Source organism: Pithys albifrons, chromosome 4 (genome assembly GCF_047495875.1).
Source record: "Pithys albifrons albifrons isolate INPA30051 chromosome 4, PitAlb_v1, whole genome shotgun sequence".
NCBI lineage: Eukaryota > Metazoa > Chordata > Aves > Passeriformes > Thamnophilidae > Pithys > Pithys albifrons.
This window is the reverse complement of record NC_092461.1, coordinates 73,353,015-73,378,962: the sequence shown is the minus strand read 5'-3', so window position 1 is coordinate 73,378,962 and position 25,948 is coordinate 73,353,015. Positions and strand designations below refer to the sequence as shown.

Below are 25,948 nucleotides of genomic sequence, written 5' to 3'. Positions count from 1 at the left end.
AAAAGAGTTGAAAAAAATCGTTTTAATTACTCACCTCTCTTTCCTGAAAACTAACTATTCAAGAAAGAAACTAAATAGTCATGTTGTGGCAGCTCAGTGAAAACTGCTTGAGAATAACAGCAGCTTTCAAAAAACCAGCATTGTTTGGAATGGATTGACACAAAATTACTTCCCTGTGTGCTTACAGTGAGTCAAAGAGGAAGCCAACCTGGCCCTGTCCAGCTCAAACACAAAGTGCAGATGAGTAAAAGCAGCTCTAATATCTATGAGCTCCAACAGATGCAGTTTCCCTGTGTCTAACCATCCCTCAGTCTCCACCCCATGCCATCCAAACTTTTTTCCTGTTCATGCCACTAATACAAGTCTGCCAGATAAAGCAGATGGATGTTTACCATAGCAGAGATGGGGTTTTTTTTCCTCCTCAACAAGGGCACACCATCAGCTGGTCATTTCTGGCTGCTTAAAGACCAACTGGTGTAAAATACACATTGCAAACCACTTTTCCCAAACCAAGACATTGGACTGCTCAGTTCAAAGAAAATGAGATCACTGATTTAAATGGCAAAGCAGCTTCACCAGCAATCTGGTTACTCCACATATTGCAAATTTTCTGGTAGCTTCCTCTGCAACACCAGGTCAATTTTACCAAAATGGAAATATCTGGTCTGGACCCAAGCTGGACATGAATTACATGCAAATACTGTGAAGTGAAGTTCAAGCTAAAACACTGAATCACAGAATTGTTTAGGTTGGAAAGGATCTCTAAGATCATCAGGTCCAACCATTAACCCAGCACTGCCAAGTCCACCACTAAACCATGTCTCCAAGTGCCACATCTATATGTCTTTTAAATACCTCCAGGGATGGTGACTCCCACATTTTCTTAGGCAACCTCTTCCAATGCTTGACAGCCCTTTCCGTGAAGAAATTTTCCCTAATATGGAATCTAAACCTCCCTTGGTGCAACTTGAGGCCATTTCCTCTTGTCCTATTGCTTGTTACTTCAGAGAAGAGACTGACCCCCACCTCGCTACAACCTCCTTCATTCCTGAGAGACTTCACTTCTGTTTTCCTGGTTTCTTGGAAGGCAGATGTATTCTGAACTACAAAGTGAAAAAGCAGCATTTGGTGTGCCCCAGATGCTGGGAGGTCTTGTGCTGAGCCTCCTGTGGAGTAGACCTTGACAGAACTACCCAACAGGCATTCATAAAAACAAGCAAGCAGCCTTGATCTGGAGTGATCATTGCCAGATACACAACACTAAGCTGCAAATGTGCAGTATGGCTTAGAAAGGCAATTCCAGCACAAGTTATTATACCAACAGCATCCAAGCTGAAATTATTTCAGTGGCATCTCAGATGAATTTGTAATGTTCAGACAGGTATCATCTTGTCACTGAAGGGGTACCAAAAATAATGGCAACAAGATATCCAAGGCAAAAAGAAGGTGAGGCTTCAGAAGTGCATACGCTTTCTAAAGTCAAAGGAAGAACACTGTGTTGTTGGAAATGCTATGCAGCAACATAATTCAGAATTTACTGTCAACTTTCAACTAGACTGAGTGGATTTTCCAGTTTGTGGGTTAGGTTTGTGCTGAAGTCTGTTTGATCTGAAAGTAATCTGGCTCCCTTCTGCCACACCTCACTTTGCACTCAGTGGTGTCTGCTGGCCTCTCTGTCCTCCATCACACCCGCCCCGTAGGTTCACATATAGTTGGCTCAACACACTTGTGGATTGTCACACTCAAAAATTTTTATGTCCCTGGTTATCAGAGCTGGCTGCACTGTATGCATGTGTAGCACTGAAATCACACCCAAAACACTAGCTTCGAGATGGTCTGATATTAAGATTCAAGCCTTTCAAGAATCATACAGAACTATACAGGATTTTCCATTCAGACAGCCTGTGTCACTTAAGAGTGACATTACCTGTAGCAATATATGCAGGTATTTAATATAAACTGCTATGTCCTATCTAGTAAAACATAGTTTCTGCTGGAGCTTTGCTTCCTTTTGAATTTTTAAAGATGACTTGACAGGTTAGCCCATTTCACAACTCAGCAAGTCTGACACTGTACCATGCCTTAGAAATGAGCACCTTCAAAAGGAATACTGCTAAATTTACCTTCCTCTAACAGTGCTAGTACAGTGCTCTCACAGATCAAACACATACATGTTGTGAAGTCCTGAAGAGTAGTAGGACAGAGTGGGGCTGGGAGAGCGGGTCTGCTGTCGTGCAGGTTTGACTGTACGAGGAGGGATGGAAGGACTGGTGGAGGACGGCTTTGAACTCCGCGGTGGGACTGGGGGAGCGTTCAGGAGTCTGCATTCCTCTTTTACCTGTACAAAAGAAGAATGTGTAAGTAAACAGCAAGAAAATCTGGGCAACAGCAGTCTCAATCAGATGAAACACATCTGGTTCTACCTTATTCTTTGGAAGGAAATAGCTAAGAAGGGAGAGCAGAAAAATGAAAAAGTATCTACAATTGCAACAGTGTGTAGCTGCCAAAGAAGTCCAAAAGAACGCTCAGCTACTAGCAGAGCAACTAGCAATCTTTTTAGGGCACATTTCAGTAGCCTGATATCCACTCATTTAAAAAGTAGCAACAATGAAATAATGTAAAAGAACCTTTCCGTAATACAGAAAATCAGTCAGACTGTTCCTGATATTACACATTTTGTAAGGAGCAATTAATTAGGTTTTAACTTCACAAGTGCTATTTATTTAGGTGTAATAAACCAAGCTCATGTAATGAAAAGATCTCAGTAGACTTCAATGTTTCCTGACTTACTTGACCAGTGATATTCAGCCATCCAGCTCCAGGACAATTCCCACCCTCCCTCCTTCAGGAATAGTACATGTATCTCACATTTACCAGCTGCTGGGATTCAAACTTGGAGCTTCAAGTTCTTCTGTAGCTGGCAAAGCAGTCCAGAATAAGGTTGTAGAAAATGTACAAGTGTGGGCAGAAGAGCCTGTTCAAATAATGCACCCAACCAACAGGTCTGCTTTGTGCAGCCAGACAACCTTACAGCTTTAAAACACACAACTGTAGCACTGCTTAGCTGACATTTAGTTTGGTCTGTCTAGGTAGAAGCAAAATATCAGGATCCATCCTCACAGAAAAAATTATGGATTTAAATGCTTAATCTCATCAGGATGTATTTGGGAGGGTAACTTCATTTAGTAGGGCTGGAGGAGAGCAAGGCTACTGGGAACTGGTCTGCCAGGCAGGATTTTTAACAACTCACCACCTGCATCTGGGCATGAGGAGACCTCTATGTTCTCCTTGTCTGAAACAGTCTTACACGCATCAGAAAAGGGAAAATATTTTTGTGGTTGAAAGTTACATTTTACCTTTAAATTTTACAACACTGCAGAACTGAAAGTTATCTTAGCAGTTCTGCAACACATAATTAGCAATTAAAGTGATTGAATTTATTTAAGAACAAAATAAATGTGGAACCTTTTGCAATACACTTCAGTGCTTTCAAAATGCAACAACCCATTTAGTACTTCTGTGAAATGGAAAACTGGGGACTAGAACATTGTAGTACATTTTTTCCCTAATTCAAAACAAGTAAAAATTACAGGAAATGCCCAACAGCATAAAACACTGAAATAAATCTTGTTCTAAGGGTTCTTATCTGCTCTTTCAAGGAAAAGAAAAAAAAGAATAATCAATTTTATTCATGTTTGTTGTTGAATTCAGGCATAAAACTCTTCAACCATTTTAATGCTGTGCCTCAAGGACACCCGAGGATTTATTTTTCCCCCTAAGTCAGACCAGGCAAAGTTAATACTGTGTGCTATTGAATATACATCCATGGGGTTAGAGAGACCATTCTGGGGAGCTCTTTGAGCACAGCAGACAGCCAAAGGGTCAAAGAGATTCTTTCCTGGGAAGACTGATGGCATTCAAAGGTGCTGGCCTAACAAACTATGCCAAACTCCCTTGCTGACCTAGACCGCAGATGAGAACGAGGCCATAAATAACACTGGTTTGCAGTCCCAGTTAGTCCCTGTCATAAAACCGTAATTACGGCTGCCAGACACAGTCCCCAGGAAACCCAGCAGAGGAATAAAAAGGAGAGATTTTGCAGATTAAACTGAAAAGAGCAAGGGGAAGATTCAGAGGAGAGCTACCCTCACTAGGTCCAAGAGAACAGCAATGAAATAAATGCGGGAGGTAAGTGGAACAGCCACAGTGCAACATGACAATCACCTCAATGGTTTCTCCTCTTAGTAGGAAATACTCCTTGGCCCAGAAGCACTAGATGCCATATAGCTGTCAGATAAAACACATTTGCACTGCACAGCCTGAGATTTCTGTTCCATATTGCCTGAGCTTTCTCGTGCTCCAGCCCTCCTTCCTGTGACCTGGGAATGGTGACCCCTTTCCAATGGTGTGAGGTGCTATGTTGATTCTTTGCTGATAGCCCAAGCTCTGCCTGCACTCCCAGGGCCCTGGGGTGTCACTCCTGAGTCTGAGCATCGCAGGGGCGCTTTGCAGTGACCACTTCAGAGGCTGCCTGGACAAACCCCACCCCATCACCAGCACAACTGTGAGAGTACACAGAGCACCTCAACACTCCTTGTCCACAAGAGCACTCCATCGGGGATGGAGTGCTGTATGTCGATCAGGAAAATAGCCTCTGATTTTATGCAAATTAGTGTTTGGGGACTGAAGCAATGACTGACTTACAGGCCTTAATTCAAAGGTCATTCTCCCCTCCCTCACCTTCTGCCTTTACCCTATTTTCATTTCCTGAAAGGTATTTAGAAAATACACATGAAAAATCAGAACGCTTCATCCTGCTGGAGAGAAGAAAACCAGAACAGCTTCTGAAATATCCAGATGCCCTTTTGTCTCCTGCAAACAGCTCCTGGACACACATTTTAAATTTAGTGCATGCAAAAATACAATTGCCTGCCAACCTTTACAAAGAAACACTATGGAGTATCATTCTGTAGGCAGTGATGACTAAACCACATGTTCATCAGCAGCTCCTGAGATCCACTTACTCTAAAAATACCTACATGGAAACCATGCAAACATCTCCTCGGCCCCAGCCCACGAATAAATTCAGTAGGTCACTGATAGTCACTCCAAAACTGTTCCAGGAAGTCATAAAAGCAAGTCTAGATTATTATAATCTATGGAAACGTAGGGGTTTAGTTTTGTTTTATTTTTAATGGGGTTACACTCCCTGCTCACCTCTAAACGCAAGCTAATATCTTTAGCAGAAATTATTTCTCCACTATGGCTAGAAAGCAATACAGAAACTGCTGACAGCACTCACACAATACCTCAGTAATGTAAGATACACATGACAAAACTGCACACTTTCCAATGTAACTTTAAAATACAATATACACATCTAGGCCAAATGTCAGCCTGCTGCCTCCAAAAGGGAGTCACAATGCCATGAGAATTCCCCAAGTATGGGGGTCCACACCAACGCTGTGCAGGTGTTCCACAGCTCTCACAGCATGCCACTGCCCATGCGTCCAATGTAAGACACTCACACCTCAGGGTGACCCAGGTACCCCCATGCCAGAAGGGCTGCCTTCCTCCCCCACCACCCACTCCTGGTGCTGGCTCTGGCACTCCTTTGACCCCGTGCTGAAGCAGTTCAGCTCACAGGAATCAGCAGGAAACTAATCATTTTCCAGATCCAGACCTGGCTGTCTGCCCAGGCACAGGAGTGCCAGAGCCAGCACAAAAGAAAGGCCAGGACCATGGGGCTGTGAAAGGAGGAGGATGGGACCAGCTCCACATCGGTTAACATCAGTGTAGGCTGCCAGGGAGCCTCATCCCAATATGGTGCTGCTGGGCACTTGTCCAAGAGTCTGGACAGTGTCAGTGAATACCTGACCTCAGAGGCAAGGAAGTGCTCTCGGGTTCCTGCACTTAGACATTACATGTAAACACTCTTTGCTAAGAAGACATAATGTCTTGACTTCCCTGCCTGCTGCAGCTGTTGCACTGCTTTTTTGGGAAGTTTTGGTGGCACAGCCCAAGGGCTGTAGTTGGGCATTTCATGCCTGCATGGTGCCCTTCTCCCCTCTCCTTGCTGCACCTCTCCAGCAGATACAGAGCCTGGCCAAGGGGGATCCCCATGGCAATCTGCTGCAGGCTAACCCAGCATGAACAAATATAACTTAGCTTTCCACCAGATTGTGACTTGACTCATAATGTAAAGGCTATAAAAGGTATGGGATCACTACAGTTTGCTGCAGTTTGGTCTCAAATTAGTCCTAGTTTACCTGTACAGCCATGCTCCTTAATTACCACAGCATTTGCAAGTGAAATGATATTTGTTTTTAATTCCAGAAAACTCCATACATAATTAATTTATTAAATAATGATATCACCAAGATTCATGTGATATAAGTATATATAATTTACATTTTGCTACAGACTCCTAGATGCTCTTTCCTGTGGAAATCTTCTTTTTCCCTTTCATTTTTTGAAAAAAGTGTTTAGGACTATTTTCAAGAGACCACGCAATGGATTCTACAGACAGTCCATATAAGCTCCTGTTAAAACATTTGTATTTCTGTCTCTTACAACTCCATGACATTTCAGGTTTGGAGAAGTGATTTCTCCCATGAGTTTTCATTGGAAACCCTAGGCTGGGAAACATGCTCTGTTTAAAACTCAGTCCTCTAGAAGGTTCATTTATCAATTCTGCAGAGTTCCTATTTCAACGTATTTTCTTTCAATAAGCAATACAGAGCGATTAGTTAAGGTCTGGTTTAATAAAGTTTCCTTGAAGACAATGACACTTAATAGTCTTCAAAATCTGCCAAAGCCTCAGAGAAGAAAATCCCTCATTAACAAATACTTCAAATTCATATAAATTCCAGTTGTCCTTATGATCAGGGCCTGTTAATTGGAGGTGCACACTCTAAGGTCATCCAAGGCAGTTCAAAGTAGAGTCAAGCTCCACATACTTTGGCCACAGAAAATATGAGAAAACATGGAGGTCACATGGGGAGATGATGTGGAAAGCAAGAGAAGGAAGTGGCTCAGCATTCTTAGACCTTGTTTGTGTGATCAAGAAATGCCAATAAATACCACCTGAAAGTATTCAGGATTAAGCTACTAGATCAGTAATATTAAATATACTCTGGTGATTTTTAAAACATGACTTACACATGGTAGGAAACTAGGTGAAGTCGCATACCTCTTAAAGTCTCACCATTGCCTTGCCCTTTATGTGCCCTTCCCTTCTCCACCAAGACTTCCCTAAAAAAAACTCCAAGCAAACTCTTCACCATCAAAAAAAGAAACAAACTAAGACAAATAACCCTCACTTACTGCTTCTGATTTGGGAGGCACTGGAGGTGGAGGTAGGGAAACATCTGAAGACTTTGTGGTTGCTCCGACAGTTGCAGGCACAGGAATGGGTGCAGTACCACACTTAGATCGGAAAGACCCTCTGTAGTTGTCACATTTGTTCTTCTCACTTAATGAGCATGAGAGAGGCTGATCACCACCCTTTCCAGACCCTTGGTCCAACCAGAGCTCTTCATAAGGAAGTTCTGGTTTTGTAGGGAGGAACATGGATTCTTCGCTAACTTCAGGAAAAAGGTAATCACTGCTACTGTCACCAGACTCCTGGTACTGAAGAGCGTCGTGAGAGAACAGGGCCCACTCGTTACACAAGTCCCTGCAGCCATGGAGGTTCACCTCACTATTCCCATGCAAGTTATTTCCATAGACGCACACTGAAAGCCGGTGGAAGGACTGTGTGAGCTCATCCCGCGCGTAGCTGAGGGAGCTTGGCACGTGGCTGTGACCTGTGCATCGGCTCTTCTTCGGGCTCTTGCAGTCCTCATTCCAGTCAGCTTTTACATCTCGCACGGCACGGGAATACTCATCTATATCAAACTGTTCCTGGCATATATTAAACCAGTGCTGGATGAGGGATTCGTGCCACAGCTCCCCCTTCACCAAACTGTCAGGTAGAATAAATTTTGGAAGTGTCAAGTGCAAGGGAAAATGCATGGGAATAATTTTGTTTCCACGAAGCACACAACAAACTACCACAGTCTTGGTTTGGATATTGACAAACTTGTACCTATGCCCTTCACGGATAAAATGCAGGTCGTAAGGGTTTCTTGGTGTGGGACTAGGCACGGTCACGTTAACGGGCAGCCTGGTTTTTTCTACTATGTTGCGAATCGTGTGTTCACCCTCTTGCATCTGCACCTCCAGTGGGCTGCGGGTGCTAAACTTGCCCTTACACTGGAAAGGAAGACTGATGCTCTCATTGGTCCTGTGGTTCATGCAGATGAGGCAGGGCATTTTGCCTCTGCCTAGCTTACTAATCGAATTAAGTTTCCCAATTTTTTTGAAGATGGTGTTGAGTCGTGACTTCTCCTTAGAAGATTTTGCATAAAGAATTTCTGCTTGCCCCATTAAAGTGAGCTCATCCCCAGTACAAAGGGTAATGTTGTAAACTTCAGTGTCTTCGTTACATTCACCTGAAGCCACCTGCAAAACAGTAATAAAAAAATTTGGTTTTCCCCCACTGAACACAATACTCCAAATCATATCAAATCTACTGAGACTGAACTTAAAAGACTATGCACAGGGAGAAACAGAAGTAACTCTATTTGCACAGCTGACTGATCAAGTGCAAGGTGTTTAACCTGAAGTTCAGTTCAGTAACCTTTTTATATTGTTCTGCACATTCCTTCATCTTACTTGAGAGGAAACAACCACTTGAAACTACCAAAGAAGGCATGAGAACAAATATAACCACTTTTTCAAGGAAGGACAAATCCATACATCCCAGCAATTCAAATAGCCACTTGTGTCATACAGCTATGACAGACCACGTCTGGATTCCCTTGGGCATCTTTTCCCTGCACCCTTGTTTTTGCTGTTTGTTAGAACATATTTGCCAGGCTCTTGAAGGAAGTAAACTTCTTTTACCATCTTCAGCTCCCTGCAGAGCAGAAAAGGTGACCTCATCATTACAGATGAAGCATATCCCTTTGTTATAATCTTTTCCAGGCTAGGGGGAATGACAGATGACATCTATTCCCTGAAGGAGAAGTCAAGAGTATCAGTCTATCCCATATGCCTAACTCCCCCTGTGCTTTGCTCTCCTAGTCATAGACTTCCTTCCTCATTTTTTGATCATAATTGCAATTTAAGAGATTAAACAACATATGCACAGCCATGTGTGAGCTGGTCTAGTATGGAAATTGTACCGGGGAAAAAAAAAAGACAAAACAGATGTCCAAGGCTCATTTGTTCCTGAAGTTATTTCCTTAAGACTGAAATAACTCTTTATAGACAGGATTGCTCTACTTCGTATTTGAGTGGTTTAACATGAAAAGCCCTTTTCAGGGAGCTAACAGGACCCACCCAATTCTTCCACAGCAGCAGCAGATACCTACTCATAAAGGAAGATGCATCTGATAAAAACTACTGGCCTGTTACAGGCCATTTTACTGGAGAATATTGAACATACCATAACAACTGCAAATGAAAACATATCCTAAAATTGTACATCTCTTCCTCACCTCTGCAACACCTAAAGACTGCATGGACCTGTGTGAGGTTCAAAGTCCAGGCTTCAAACTCTGGTATCATCACACAATGGCCATTGCACGAAATCAAAGCTGTAATTCCAGTAAGTTAATAACTGACAAGCACTGTGAATAATGCTTCCTCTTGTAAGATGTGCTCTGCAATTGCCCCATATTTGTCAAACTGTGATTATGTTCTGCAAGGCTCTCAGAGCATTGCAGAGGCAGCTCAGCCGAGGTGTGCCGACTTAGCACTTCGGACTCAGGGCTTCCGGAAAGGAAGTCATTCAAGCCCTGAATTATCTAAACAAACACTAATTGGCCTAATCCAGGAAACTACTAGGATTTATGGTATGTAATACTCCTTCACAGCTTGCACCACTGGCCTGACAGCATTTTGAAACACCATGATGTGAAAGAAAAGCTCTCGGGGTTTTTTTGCTGGTAACACTGGTGTGACGCTCATTGCTGGTTTCTCCTCAAAACCTCCACAGAGGGCTGTGTTTGAGCTGCTGCCATGTAGCCCTGCCTTTGGCTGGGCTGGTAAGGGCTGAGCACACACAGGGCTCTGCGCATGCCCTGTGTGATCCCCCCCTTCTCTTCCTGAGAGGGCATGTTCTCTAAGAATATTGGTTTTTAGCATCGACAAGTTCACACAGCTGTGAGCTTTGACAACGCCAGCAACACTCTCAGACACTTTCACCTGATACAGTATGATTACAGCTTTTTCTCACTTCTTGTGGGACACCCTCAGGAGTGAGGAAGGTGTCACAACCTACAGCTGTGGGTGCTCCTGGCTGGCCAACCTGCAGTTCCCTGGTGATTCACAAACAAGCCACTGCAGAACGAAATGGTGGGTCAGATGAGAAACCACAGAGGTAACTCAATGGCTGAGCTTCACAACCAAGATCATGTGAAGCAGCTATCTATTAATGGCATCCATTTCAACCAGCCAAATAGCAAATGGACTTTTAAAGTCAACAGGCATAGTTAAAGACAAAATTATTCTGAATTAAAAGAGTCTGAAAAATATTTTTTTAAAATAAAAAAATACAGTCACAGGATAAAAATGGGTGAAATAAGGCTGAATTTTACTGGGCTGGAACAAAATAAAGATGATGCCCCAGTTCTGGTTTGACACTGAGAAAAATGCACTCTTCCTTCTAAACAAAAATATAAGGTACCAGTTGCTGTCCAAAATTGTAATAAAAACCTGAAAAAGTGAAATTAAAACTCTAAGACTCCACAACTTTACCCACTAAACTCTTCTCTGGTGATGTTAGGAATGCTGATACACCTCAGTAGGCTTTAAAATTACACTTTCAAAACACACTTTAAAATTTAAGCTCTGAAAGCCAGGAAAGTGAACAATCCCTCTTCTTGTGTTAAGCTAATGAATTCATTACCACATGCTAATAAACACTATAAAACATACATGTAGGTAAATATGTGTTCCAGAATATTAGCAACAAAGATATACCATATATATCGTATCTCTCTCTCAATGCACATAGCAGCGCACCAATATCACTAGGCTTTTGTTTCTCAGATTACCCAGCTAAATGATCTTTGACAAGCTTTGTCCTTGAAGCAATGACATACGAAAATAAAATTTACTCTGTCTTATTCACTCAAACATTTCAGTTTATCAACGGCCACAAAACTTACAAAAACATCAGCAAAGAGCCGTGGACTTTAGCAGGGCTTGACACTGCCTTTGGTGAACTTCACAGGGCCTCCATAAGCCCAGGAAACAGTCAGGCATAGCAGTTTCTCAGAACAGATGGGACAAGAGGAGATGGTCTCAAGTTGTACCAGAGGAGGTTTAGATTGGGTATTGGGAAAAATTTCTTTACTGAAAGGCTTGTCATTCATTGGAACAGGCTGTCCAGGAAAGTGGTTGAGTAGCCATTCCTGTAGAATTTATAAGAGATGGAGACATGGAGCTTAGGGACATAGTTTACTGGTGGAACTTGGCAGGGCTGGGTTAACGGTTGGACTTCATAATCTCAAAGGTCTTTTCTGACCTAAATGATTCTATGGTTGTATGCCAAAGTGTACACTTAAGGCAACATAAAGTGCATATCATAAATTATTCCTAGAAGGCATCATGGGTAACACCACACCAGACTCACCTACTTCTACCGACCCAGCAGGATGTGCATCTTCAAGCAGCTCCTACGCTCCTGCAGAGCTCCGCTGAAAGCACTCCCTGGCCACCCTCTGCTTCCTGCTATGCAACTGCTAGCAGGATGTAGCACAGCCCTGTGCTATTTTATACACTTGGACCTGCTAGTGGCAAGTTCCAGCCCCTGCAGGTGACACAGCATATCACTGGTGCATGCCAGAGAAGACAGCAGTGCAGAACAGCAGTTAAGGTGGTCCAGATCACAGACTGATGATAACCCTATATTTTTGTGTGAAACTCTTAAAATCTCATTATAATTCTAGAAAACAGAAGGCAGAAAGCACCTGAGAAGCCTTACTTTAGTTGCATCACACACCCAGAAGGGCTTTATGCATGGTAACAATAATGTTTCATTCATTGCAAGAATGACTTTTACTTCACCCTTGCCCTTCTTTTGCCCTTCCCAGTGTCAGACACCAAGGTGTCAACCTGTATGTACTGGGGACAGAGAGGAAAGAAGCAGATAAAAAACCCCTTTTGGAGCCAAGTCTCATAAGGCTGGCATCAACCTAGAGGCAACAAGGGGACTAAAGCACTAATTTTGAGGTGAAGTATTAAGAATTGCCTGAAAGTTTGGAACCAAAACCTATACACTATTTCAAGTAAGTCATTATTGCATCACTTAAAAATGCCACCATAGGTTGCAACCTTCTATATATGTGTTTTATGGACACTGAGGTTGAGTTTATCAGAGGCATTAGAATTACAATTAGGAGATCAATTTTACTGCACTGTACTGCATTAACTTTAAAAAAAAAAAAAAAAGAGAGAGCAAAGTTTTCATGACAGGTTTATTTCTGCCAAAATGCACACTGTACTGGCCAACACGGTTAGATCACTATGAAAAGAGGATTGTGTTCAAAAAATGAGCAATTCAGGTACAAAAGTTCACACCAGTCATACAATGTCTTTGATAGGGAAGAAAAGAATCATTACAGGGCTAATTCACTACCACGCCTCTCCATTCGAGAAAGTGTCTGCAAACAACTTCACAGACTCCCCAGGGAGAAAAATGTCGTCTTCAGGACTAAAATGTTTTTCTGGAAGATGTGAAGAGTCCTGCAACATTAAATGGGCTGGTTTTTTAGAGTACAGGAGTTCATGGCTTATCCAATGTTTAGTCTATCAGACAATATTGTTGCTTTTTACTAGAAACTTTTGTGAATTGCCCTCTGTATGATGTGGGGGTTTGTTCCTGGTTTTGTTTTTAAGCCGTGGTGCAAACAGCTTCCTGGGTGTTTGCACAGACTGACATCTGTATGGGACCAGAGCAGTCAACAGCAGAAATCTATTGCTGTTGCTCTGGCAAAAGCCAGGGCCCTGAGGTAGCTGAACTTTCTCAGTATTTTTGTTCCTATTAATAGAGAATCAAAACATTCTCATCTTTGTAGCATAATGCTGCTACACAAACAAAATTCTTTACACTGAATGCTATTATAAAAAAAGGTTCTCACATATCTGGTCAGTGAAGAAAGGATGCCTCCAATTTTCAAACAAGAACAGATTAAATACCTATTGACTGAGTGAAATTCCGTTATCCCAGAACACTCTAAATTGCTTTGCCTGTAGATGCTGCTGGCCACTGGGTACCTGAGGCAACCAGCTGGATATCCAAGCACAGTACTGATGCATACAGATGCCCAAAGACTTGCCACAGGTAGTTTTAGCTATTACCAAAGTTTTATTTAATCTAAAATTTTTATTTGCTGTTCTGCTAAAAGTGACTCCACCTTCCCCTTCCAGCTGTGCTTGATGGCATGTGTTTCAGCCATCCTCCAAAAAGCCAGCAGGTCCCCAGCTCTTTGCCTCAGCACACTGTCCAGAAAGCCTGCCCAGCTGCAAAACCATGGGGAAAGAAGGGAGACCCAGCTCCATTGACTCCCCAGGATAAGGTAGCTGATTTTTCCATTGAAAAACGAATACATAAAGCAAAAATAAAGTAACCACTTTGGAGAAGATCTCACAGCCTGTCACAGTGAGAAGGTGGTTTGCTGATGGCAGCACCTAGTTGCAAAATCCTGCTGGAGCAATAGAGGATTTCCACAAGAGGAGTAAGGTTTGCACCAAGTGGAACCATAGCTCTGGTGCACTGGCACATGCAGGCAGACCAACGAACACAGAGAAAAGCACCCAGTGACTGTCTGGTGGCACCTTGTAACTCTACAGGCTCTTTCTTTAAATATTATGCATGAAAGACTTGAGTGTTTGGAACAAGAAAGAATTCACAGACTTCAGAGTTACTTCTCATCTTAAGTGCTTTGCTTCATCAGGTTTTCTCCCATTTTTTTTCTTTTTATATCGGATTAGCTACTTTCTGACACTCTCTTCTGAATTAAAACAGGCACACTGCATTGGACAGAAATCAACCGTACTTAGTATTCCTCCCTTTGCTCTAATCAGCTTGACAGAATCTCTCCTATATTAAAATTTTAGCATACATAATTCTCTTGCATGTAAAGGGTTATTAAACACTTTAATAAATCCTGCTAAGTTCATTTATTTTTTGGAAGATGATAACCTTGGAACAGACTTCTATGAAACTGGAAAAACTGCCAAGAGGAATACTGCCAAGCTAACTGTGTAACTGGGTTAAACCTGGATTATTACTACCGTTATTTACATTAAGGAGTATCACTATAAAACCTTTTAAAAAATGGATTTGGTATCAACAGTAAGCTATTCTTATTTCTTAGTTTGCTAAATATGACAAAGAATTTCAAAAACACTCATATTAAACTAGAGATATGGCATTTTACATTTAAACAAGCCTGTAGACAGTTTTCTCCTTAGAAAATCAAAGTTGTGCATTTTACTGTGCCACTTGGCTTGACTGGTCATTGATCAAATGAGAAATCACAGCACAACACTAGATAAGGCTAGTAGTCCCAAGGTAAGACTGATTTTTGTGGGCAGAAATGGAATTTTCTTGTTACCATGATTTGCCCAATATGCCCAGAAGATACAAAAGTGTTCCAGCTTTCTCATGAAGTCTTCCTTCATGAAAGCCTCTGTCTTACAGGCTCAGGTTAATGGACAGCATAAAGGAAAACAACCTGTAGTCTTGAAAGGTGTGAGTCTGTATTACTAAATAAATTATCTGAGGAGCTCTTGCACTTCAAGCAGTCTTCAACACCTATAAAAATTGTGAACTAGTTGGTGTCCCCCAGCTGTAGCAGTAAAAGAAAGAAGAAAAGCTATTAAAAGGTTGTTATAAAAACTCCATCTTGTTATGCATGGGACCGGGAAACTCTATACTGCTTTTGCACCAGCAGTATCAGTCAGGATACGTGATTTGGATCTACACCATTGCACCCTGGCTCTAGGATGCTCTTGTACCAGTCTGTATCAATTCAAGCAAACTAGGTAAGCCTGAAGACCACTCTGATCTGATGGCAGAGCTGACTTACCCTGTGTAGTATAACACATACAGGCAGGTCAAGGAAGTAAAAGTTCTGTCTTTGTTGTTTCATGCCATTGCAGTGTGTTTGGTGATAGCAAGTGACCCTTTGATGAGCTCAAGAGGCATACACATGCAAGCAAACACACATGCAAACAGAGAACAAGTGTGTCTTTTGTTTTGGTTTTGTTTTGTTTGCTTTATTCACAATGCTATTTAGCTGCAGTAATTTTGAGACATGCAACCCCATCATTTCACCCTATGTGCTCTCTGAGAATGAGGCTTTCTGGAAGGGATTTGAGCAGCTGCTGCTTAGCAGAGAATGAAATTCAGACTGCTGGAGGGGGAGGAAAAAAGGGGCAACAAACAACATTTGTTTAAAATCTGGCAGGAGCATCCTAATTAGATGAATTATTGAATGGATCATCAGGACTGCTCCTCAAAGTGCTATGGGGCAGGAGAGCCCTTAGAGGACATGTTGATATAAGAAGACTAGAGGACATGTTGATTTAAGACTGTAAAATTGATGCTAAAGAGCACCATCACCGAACGTGGAACACTAAAGGCTCGTTTGTCTCAAAAATTACACTTCCCACACAGCACTGTTGCTCACTTGCCATGTATATAAAGGTTGTAACAGTTAATCATTTAGACAGGGATAAATATTTATTCAGGGACTACCTTAACGTTGAATGTTATTTCCTCCATGACGTAAACTCGTTCAGGAAATGCTTTAGCCACCTCCTCCACACTGTTAAAATACTGCACTGGCTCCTTAATATCTCGGTCTTGTTCCAGCAGCTTAAACTGCCCTGAAAACAGATGATAAACAGAAGAATTGTAAGATATTTATACTGGACAACTGTCACTGTGGCAACTGCTGGCTCAACTTCTTCACCATTTTGTTCAGTCAATTTTCCCATTTATTAGCAACCAAACAAGAAGACGAAAGACTGCAGAGAGTCTCCTGAACCTGCCATGAAAGACACCCCATTTCACCCGGTCGGAATGGAAAGAATGTGTGGCAGCCAAAGTCAAATTTAAAAAGATCATTTTATCGCATGCTGTCTAGAAACAGTAAATAACTATGGAGGCAATTGTGTTTGTGTACATAATTCAGTGTCATAGCATCTGTACAAATAACACTTTTGGCCTTTATTATTAAAAGTTTTACAGAAAGAAAACACACCCACTACTACAAAATCCCAAAACAATAAACATAAGAGTTTGGGGGTTGTTTTTAGCATCATCAAACAGCTATTAAAAATGCTAGGCTAAAACTGTTTTCCCTCTGGGCTTCCCTGAGCGTGGAATATCATCTAACTTTCCTTAATCATAAACTAAGCCCTTTGAGAACTTTAGCTGACATGATATTAAACCATACACATTTAAAACCCTTTTGAAGGTGGTTGCTCTCAGAAGAGTGCAAGAAAGAAGTCTTTCTTCCTGACTTTACCTCCCCCAGCATGAAAACCTTTTGGCTATTTTCTATGTCTTGTAAAAGGCAAGAAGTAACATGGAGGGATCCAGTCCGGGCAGACCTGTCAGGGACAGCCATGCACAGCAATCACCTCTGCGCACTACGAACACAAAGTTTAAAAGCTTTATTTTATAAATACAGAGATAACAAAAATATGTTAACTAACTGTGTGACTTAAAATCAGTGGAGTGATCTTTCCAAATGTCGAAACATTAACTACTGCTGAATTAAGGGCTGGTCTCAGCAAGACTTAATAGAAGAAACAACTACAGAAAATGAGCAAAAGACTGAGTAAAATGTATGGCTTTACCATGGCTCCTGTAAATCACATTTTAAAATTAGCAATGCATGCAGCCACTGGATTATTGTTCCCAAACAGTGCTCAGCTTCATGAAACTACAGCCAATACATGAGGATGTCAGCCACCTACAGAAATATTTTCTCACTCCTTCAGCATTCTTGCACACAAAACCCTGCTGCCCCTTTACATCCCAACAGGCTTGGGACTTGCAACACGTTCGTAGAACTCACCCACACTGAACTATTTTAGGCCACTTAGCAGCAGAGGAGGAAACAAATGCAAACTCAACGAGCTCTGACACCCCGCGAGAAAGACCCGTCCCACCACCCTGCCAGGTGTGCACATACGTGCACCCACCCACCCACACGCTCAGCTCCTGTGCCAACCACAGCACCCGCTGCCAGGGACACACCCTTCTAATCAGTACACTCAAGTACTGTGCTTGCAAGCCTAAATATCGACTTGCAAGGCAGAAGACTTCCATTTATACCCTTCCATACACTTTGTCTTTCTAAAGTGACCATGGTAACTTGCAAGTATTATTAGCAGAGTAAGTACAGATGCTGGCACTTCTCACTGCAAGACTGTATTTTGCAAAGGCTTAATAATCTTCATCACACTTCGAAAACCAGTTGAGAGTTTTCTTAACTTGATGTCTGCTTCAGGACACGCTACGATTTGAAGTTCAACCAAAACAATTCACGTCCTTTGAAGACCAGCAATGGGGTAGAACCAGCAGAACCTTTTGTCTGACCCAGTGAAGCCCTTTCTACAGTGTAATACAGCAATGTAGCTGACTACAGGAATGGCTTCTGCAGGCCAGATCAAAGCCGGCCTCGTGCAGCAATCTGCTTTAGAGAGGAGTAAACAACAGCTGTGTCAGGAGGATGGATTTTAAGAACAATTACAATACCACCCAGAGTCTCCTCCACAGCACTAGGAGGAACTCATGGCTCAAGGGTTCCCAGAGCAGGTGAGGACTATCTTTGGGCTTAGTAGCTCCAGAGGTTTTCTTTCCTGTAAATATGTTTAATAGCTTACTGAATATATCTAAAACTTTCATTGTGGACATACCCTCTTGGAAAATTCAGAGAAACTCATCTTCCACATAATTTACAGTACCTCTGGGATTATGAGTACAAATTTTAGGAGTGACAAAGCTACACTTGGCAGACACTGTGGGTAGCATCAGGAAACCTGACAGCAGACAGGCATTTGGAAATATGCTTCACATAGTCAACAGAAACACACCAGCACACTAAAGCTGAATTCCTCAGCCTGTGGGCTCTGAGCCTCTTCTGGTGCAAAACAATAGCGGGGCCAGGCAGACAACACCTCTGGGCTAGGGGAATCTGAACAATTAGCATGGAGGTGCTCAGTTAACTGATGCTGGAAAGTGTGTTGTGACTGATGACAAGGCATGGACAGAGACAGCTGAAGAGAGAAATGTGCCTTTAAATCCCCAGTCTGCCATACAGACCATTCAAGTCCTGGTTTCAGAATTTCCCTGTCAGCCACAGCCTAACCAAGAGGAAAATACATTCTCCAGCTGTACAGGTCCTTTCCCCCAACAGGCACCCTGCTTTCCTGCAAAGGAAACTCAGGAGTGAGGGGGGAGCTGAATGAGGTCGGACGTCCTCCTACACGAAGTTAGGATGTGCCAGGACATCACACAGCAGCAGGGACTGTGAATTGCACCAGGGAGCATTTGACAGCACAGAAAAACCACTCCTCTAGAGCACAGAGCCAGTAACTGTATTTCACACATAGTCATTCAGGCCAAGATGTTATTAAATTTAACAGAAGTTGTCACACAATGTTCCTTCACCATGGGCTGACTTGAGACAGTTGCTCTCTCCTGCCTATTTCTTGATTGCTATCCTCTCTGACTACCAACACAGCCATTGGGATGCAACCCTAACTGACTGTCCAGTTTGGGATCCAGGGGGTCTGATTTGCAGGATTCCTAGCTGTGGTTACTATTTATAATGAAAGCAACCTGTGATTACAATTTATAACAGCATTTCACACTTTTAAATTCCTCAAAGAAAAAAAAGCCCGAATCACAGCAAGTTTAAGTCACCTTAGACAAATCTAAACTCAGTGGGATTGCTTCTGATTTTACACTCCCCCCTTACATACAAAACAGAGTTGAATACAATACTGCATGTAAGCTGTGTATTTTTTTGAAACTGTGATATACTGCAGTGATAAAATTTTGCTAGTTCAGAAAGAAATTGAGAACCCACTTCAGAGAGGGAACTGAGTTGGGCACAGTAACAAAGCATAAATTCACATGAACAAGAAAGGAAAACAACACAGTGAACAGCAATACATGATATGAACTATACTCATCCAGCCCCAGCCCTTTGGAAGAGACAGTGGTCTTTAATTCTAGGTTCTCTAGTTACTCTGTTCGGAAGCATAATAATACTATTTTTCAGTGACTATGTATTTAAAAACAGTCAATCTGCTGGCAAGAAAAGGTCAGCTGCTCCTTGCAACCCAAAGTTCTACAAAAAAGTCCCAAATTCCTCAGCACAGAACAAATGCTCTAGGCTGTGTGTAACTGGGAGAAGGGTCTGCTGTGTACTGCAGAATTACACATATTCCTGTAAAAAAGTAATAGAAAAGCATCATCAGCTGGAGCTTTGCTTTGGTACAAAGCGATGCTCAGAACTGTCTATGTCACTATCTGTGCCATCCTCCCTGTCCTTCAGCTGAGCCTCACAAACACAAAGCTGTCTGTGCCTGCACTGTTAATAAGCAGCAGTTCATGAGGAAGTTGACGACAGAGGAGTACACACAGATCCCAAAGCATATAATAGAAGGGCAGCATTAATCTCTGCCTGTTACAAAATCACAAAGCATGCTGTGCATGGAGGCTGTCAGGGCTAGATGTTAAAATGCCTCTTCCTTGAAAAAAGATGGGTTTGTAACTTGAGATTTTCTATAAACAGTTTTTTAAAATTTATTTCCTCACTGAAAAAGTATCGGAAGGAGAGAAAGAAGGGCTGAAGAGGAGACCACAATACACGTTTGAGCCAGATGTCAAGTAACTAACTAATGTGGAGTAAGGAGACAATCTCTTACTATATTTCTCCACGGTCTCTATTCAGGCTGCCAGAAAAGAAAAGACAGCAGAGCTGAAATATAAGTTTAATGGTCAGAAGCCTGGCTTAACTGCAAGTTAAAGTGGAATTTTATTATACTTCACAAGAGGCACAATTTCATCATGAGACTTTACAGAACTAACAGCAAGCTTGAACAAACCACAGGACAATTAAATTGTGTGTTAATTAGGAATTTAACAAAAAATAAAGAAAATATACTCTTATAAAAGTTCACTCCTCTCTCTCTCACTAGCATAAAAAGAATAATGAAATGTTTGTGCAGTAAATCAGTTAAGGTTCAGAAAGATCAGAGATTCATGATACCTGCATGGTCCACTGAGCAGGTATGGCTCTTCCTTTGCAGCCAAATGCAAGGGAGAAATGAACAACTACTGCAAGCTTTATATCTCTATCTTTCTCTGTAGCCTCTGGCAGGTACAGTATTGGAACAGTTTCATCCTAGTATATATTATCTCTGAAGATTATGAATTCTCTGTGAAGGTACTTACAGCAAGACAGTAAATCCACTACTGCTGGAAATGAGTCTGGAAAGCTAAAAAGACAGGGAAGAACCTAGAGCATGGCTTGTTGTCCCGTTCATGAATGCATTTATTAAAAGCTAGAAGGAGCAGGAAGATCAGTCCTTCTTCTTTCTTCCCAGGTTGCACCTGTAATTTCTGCGAGCAGGGACATTAACCAGCCCTTTCTGTCCCAGTTTTTGCTGTTTCCACTGCTCAGGTTCTTGCAGGCTTACGCACATTCATAACTGCAACACATTCCAATAATCCAGAATGTTTCCAAAACAGAAACTTTCATTCTGTACAGTGTCTGCACTGTGCCTAGACCTAGGCAGTCCTTATCTGTGGCAAGGGTTCACAGGCTGAACAAACAATCAAGTTTTCATTGATATAAAGGATAAGAGGATATTCATGTTCATGTACCAAAAAGAAAATCTGGAAGAAGAAATTCCATTAAAAGAAAAAAAAGAGCATGTCTTCAATAGGAAACATGGAAGGTCACTGAAACATTGAAACATCTGCTCAATTGCGTTTAGCTGTCACATGTTTCTCCAAGGAGGGAGGAGCTGTATTGTCATTCAGCAGCTTTGATTATTTAGTAAGTCTCTCATCTCTCTATGTGAGACTGTATGCAAAGGCCAGTGCTTCTCAAGAATGCGCAGACAGCACAGCAGGGTAGTAAAAGTACTGTAGAAGTTTATGTTTCCTATTTGTTGACTGCTGACTGCATTTTAGTATTCCAAAGAACAGCAGAGCTGACTGAAAAAGGAAAGGCTCTATCTGACAGAATAACACCATTTTGAAAAAAGACAATTTTTGTCCACGTTTTCTGTGCATAAAACTGATGGCAAATGACTTCAATTTTCTTCACAAAATGGTGATCCTTGGTATAAGAGTTGAAGAAGAGTTGAAGAGCATAAGCAAAAGGCATAAATAAGACATGATAACAAAGGGCACAGAGAGATGGCTTTCAAGATACCAGGGAGATGCAGCTGCATTGAGTTGCGAAGTACACTTCAGCACAGCTGGTTCTTACCTGGACCTGTATAGTATTTATCTAACTCTGTAGACAACTGTCCTCAATGGGTGATGCAGATATAAATTTGTCTCAATGAGGGACAATGGAAGGAAATCTCAGTTTATGGACTCATCTGTCAGCCCACCAACTAGATCATATGATAGAGCTATTTCGTCTCTACCTAATCCTTAGACAAGGCAATCAGTCGAGTATGAGCATGGCAAACCAAATACTCTAAAATAATAGATTAAGACATAACCATAATACTCCAGCAATTTGTAAAAACATCAACTTCTTATTTAAATTGACATTTGCCAGTATATCTTTGCACAGAATGTCCATGTGGTGGGAAGCAGCCTTGTCCTAGCAGTGGCTGTAGCTGTCTAGACTCATCTTGAACACAGCTATTACATGGCTAACTGGAATCATGGTTTAAAATTAATACGGAAGCTCTTTCAGGGTCCTATCACTAGGTAAATGTGAAATGGTTTGGCAGACATGCAGAAGTAACAAGTGGGAAATAAATGTCTTGCTTCACTTTTGTCATCTTACAGCTTGTTGAAACTGACCATTTGTTCAGAGCTCTCCAGAGCAGAGAAGAGTGCTGGCAAGCTCAGATCCCCTGGAGCAGTGGAGCTGGTGGGTCCCCACTGCAGAGGGGACAGTGCAAAGGAAAAGACTCATCACAGAGGGAAACTGTAAGTGTAAATGGAATTACAGAAGGCTGTTTTTAATAGAGGAAGCAGACAGTAGTCCACAAATGAACTAGTGCAGACAGGCTCATAGCCCTACTGCCTACAGAGAAGACAGGAAAGTGAATCACCCATTTTGTCATCTCTGGGCTCTCCTTAGGTTGGGACCTGGCAGTAAACTAACATGGATACAGTGCTATGGTAAGTTCATTCCAGCAGTCAAAGAAAGAGCAAGATAACCCAGTGGCACAGGTTCATCCTCATCTGCCACTCTGATAGCTTCTGGGAGTAATGCAAAAAATGGTTTGGGGGCATAGAGGGAAATTTTTCAGAGTTATGCCTAAGAATTTCTTTGTTTATTTTCATATTGTACCCTGCTGAAAACATATTGAAGGAAACTATAAAAGGGTGGAGAACACGACAGGAAAATACACAAGTATATCTTCCGTACACAGCTTCCAATGGATAAGAACTGAGCCACAAAACAGAAATGAAACAACTGATTATTATAGCACAATCACCTTGAAATAGCTACCAAAGAAGCTGAAATATTCCTGCTGTTTTATAAGAGCTGCCTGTCAATACTTTTTTTTGAGAACAGGGATGAAGAAGAGGATCTGTGTCCCCATCTATACCCAATCTTCTGGAAATGTTGGGAATGTATTTAAAAAAACAGATGAAACATGAATTAGAGACGTATCTAAGTAAACATGATACAAGCAGAATTCATCAAGTGTACTGGAGCTAAACTTACAGCACTGCAAAGCAGAGGACAAGGCACAAAGGCACATTCAGTCAGTAGAGATTGTGCAACATTTCATTGGGAAAGAGCCCTTCAGAATGAATAGTTTTACTTCTTGGAAGTATTATGAAGATTTTGAAGCCTTAAATGCCTTTATTCCTCACTGTGTTATGTCTGCAGCACAAATATCCATTCAACCAAGAGAGAATGAGTCAGGCATCACAACCCGGTGAGACATGTCGAAGCAGAGCATCAGCCTGCTGACACATCACCTGTGTGTATGCACAGAAACCATCTCAGAGATCAAGGAAGGGAATCCAACCAACTTTTTCACACAGCAATACAATGCTTGTTAATCAGAACCTCTAATCCTATGCTGGCAAAGCAAAGGGGATGGCACAGCCTAGCATTCTCTTTTCTCTTATCTTACTTTTATGATTCTTAAGTAGCACAACAAAAAAAATCATTCTATTGGCAGCATAACAAAGAAAAATCAGTTCAAATGGTGACTGATGATAGCTTAAAGCAGATTTAACTCACAGATATTGCATGAGAGGGACTTTTAGGTTACAGATGATGTAAAAAGACAGACAGCGAAAACAAGCCTAACCTCTAACCTTTGTTTCTTAAGTTATTATCATTACAAATACAAGATTACCACAATGAAATGTTTCATTTCACAGGGTCACATGTTTTGACTGTCTGGACTATAAATTAACTAGATTTAACTTACTGGATTATCATCTATCTAACATGTAATAGCATAATTTTATTCCTTTCCCATGTGCTTCCAACAGACATGAAGAGTATGTTCCATAAGCAGTGTGTTAATTCACACACACAGCTGACCATGCAAAGGACTCTGATGACGATCACATCGACTGGCCTTCCTAATTACTACTAACAAAAGCTGTTCTAAGTTTCGTGTTGAAGAGTGTGAATGAAAGGACACACACATGAAGATGACTTGCAAGTACAAGCGCTCACCCTGATCACATTTCAGAAAGGGAAAAACAGAAAGAGAGAAAAGTTACAGAAATCCCAACTAAACCAATCCAGAGCTTGCTTGAAGCAGCGTTGAGATGACTACATTTAACAGCAGCTGCACAACGAAAAAAGCTTTCCTTATGTGAGTCTAAGCACTGTTCCCTTGGTACTGGAGTGGACACCCACTCAAATCTCAGTTATGACAATGGTTAACAGTCAGAAAGCTTATACTCTGACCTATTACAGCAGCATTCAGGATCCTTATGAGAACATCTGATAGAACTAACTGCCTGCCACCTGACAGGAAGATTTGATAAGAAAGTAAAGACAACTTACCCCTCACTTAGCAGAAGCCTGTAGCAAAACCTACTGTTCTCTATATGAACAGCTGGAAAATAAAATGAGGTAGAACCAAAGGTGGAAAAGTACATGGTTACAGTTCTTACCATACTTTAAAGCACTTGCCTTACTAAGTAAAGGCATTGCTTTCACTTACACATTAACACTGATCCTGGGCTAAAAATCAATCCTAAGTAGCAGAGATCCAGCTTAGATATGTCAATGCAAACCGATCATCAAACTTTGCATTGGATGGCAGACAAGTTCTGTAACAGCATCTGACACTTCTGCCCAAGTAGATTTTCCTATTTTGGCAAAAGGTATTTCTTTAAAAATAAGAAGCAACACAGACTTAATCTCCCCTTAGATCTATTCTTAACTAGGTGATCTCCCAAATCATCAGTATACACTCATCCCAAGACATACATATAGTAAAAGAACAGGGTTATCTACAATAGATAAACATTTAATTAAAGTACAGAAGACAGTTGAGATGAGAGTAACAGAATAAACTCTTAGTTAACATTTGAAATTAATGTTACTACTTTCAAGCAGGCTCAAACAGAATATGTTAGAACACCTGTTAAAGGTTAGCCAAGTGTACTGGGATTTCATATCACAGCTGCATCCAAATATTCAGCCTTCATACCATGGGTTACTCACCTTATTAACACTGATCTTAGTAGAAATTATGAATGTTTAAGATTTCCTCTTCAATGCCGACAGAGCAAAATCCCATTTTTTTGTTTCAAAACAAAACTTGTGACTACTAGCTTGAAGAAAACACAGTAACACAAATCTGTTCCATGTGGGCTGATGCCCCACCAGCAATGACGCAGTTGCAGTCCATAAGCTGTGGGACTCCAAGCACCTAATGAGTACAGAAACCCAATACCATCTTTCCCTTGCTTCGGCACATGCCACTTCTTGGGAAAACCATACAGAATGAAGCCTTTTTTCTCTTTCACTCTCCCCATTATGGTTGATAAACTGTGAACTTTGGCTTCTTGTGCAGCTGAAGTGTCAATGAAAGAAACTGAAATATTTTCTAAGGGCAGCAACACTTCAGGTTCTGAGTTCAGTGCAGCTCTAATGGGTAAATTTTTTTCAAAAAGATGATGAGGACTTTTTGCACTGATAAAAAGTATTTTAAACATAGCCTGTACTTACAGAGAGTAGTTCAATCTCCTCATTACCTGCGGATGGAAGTAAATGATGATACTTATTTGAGGTTAAAATAAAAACCAGACAGCATTCATAAAAGAAATCTGTTTCACCTGTGGCAACAGAAAAATCTTACGCTAACAGATAGAAGAGGCTTTGTTCTTAGAGGAATAGCTGTGTTTGGAAAGAGGGCTAATCATTCTAGGGGACCAAAAATTAATGGCACTGAAGAAAGACAACTTCTGTAATTTACAAAGTAGTAGCACCACTCAGGCCTGCTCTGAATTATATTATTTGACTTTGTTTAAAAAAACTGGAGAGATTGCAATTATAGGGAGAGATTAAAAATGTGTAGAAGTACATTTTTGATCACAACACAGATTGCAGGGATTCTAACCATAAGCAAGTTGTTGATTTATACCAGATACAACTTTCTGAGTTTGATATCCATTGCTTAA

General features: G+C 41.4%; 1 protein-coding gene across 10 annotated transcripts in view; it reads right to left on the bottom strand.

Moving 5' to 3' along the window:
* GAREM1 (GRB2 associated regulator of MAPK1 subtype 1) overlaps positions 1-25,948 on the bottom strand; it is a 121,572-nt gene that overhangs the window by 20,475 nt on the left and 75,149 nt on the right. For 8 of the 10 annotated variants that reach the window (XR_011697746.1, XR_011697745.1, XR_011697747.1 and 5 more), the window contains exons 3-5: positions 15,818-15,948; positions 7,327-8,505; positions 2,172-2,338 (exon numbers count right to left, since the gene is read on the bottom strand). Coding sequence is in view for 3 of the 10 variants with exons in the window: in XM_071554601.1 (XP_071410702.1) it covers positions 2,172-2,338; positions 7,327-8,505; positions 15,818-15,948 (1,477 nt within the window). In the remaining 7 variants the exon portion in view is untranslated. Of the gene's footprint in view, positions 1-2,171; positions 2,339-7,326; positions 8,506-11,686; positions 11,724-15,817; positions 15,949-25,948 lie in introns of those variants that run through there. The other 2 variants (XM_071554603.1, XM_071554602.1) reach the window with 2 other exon arrangements.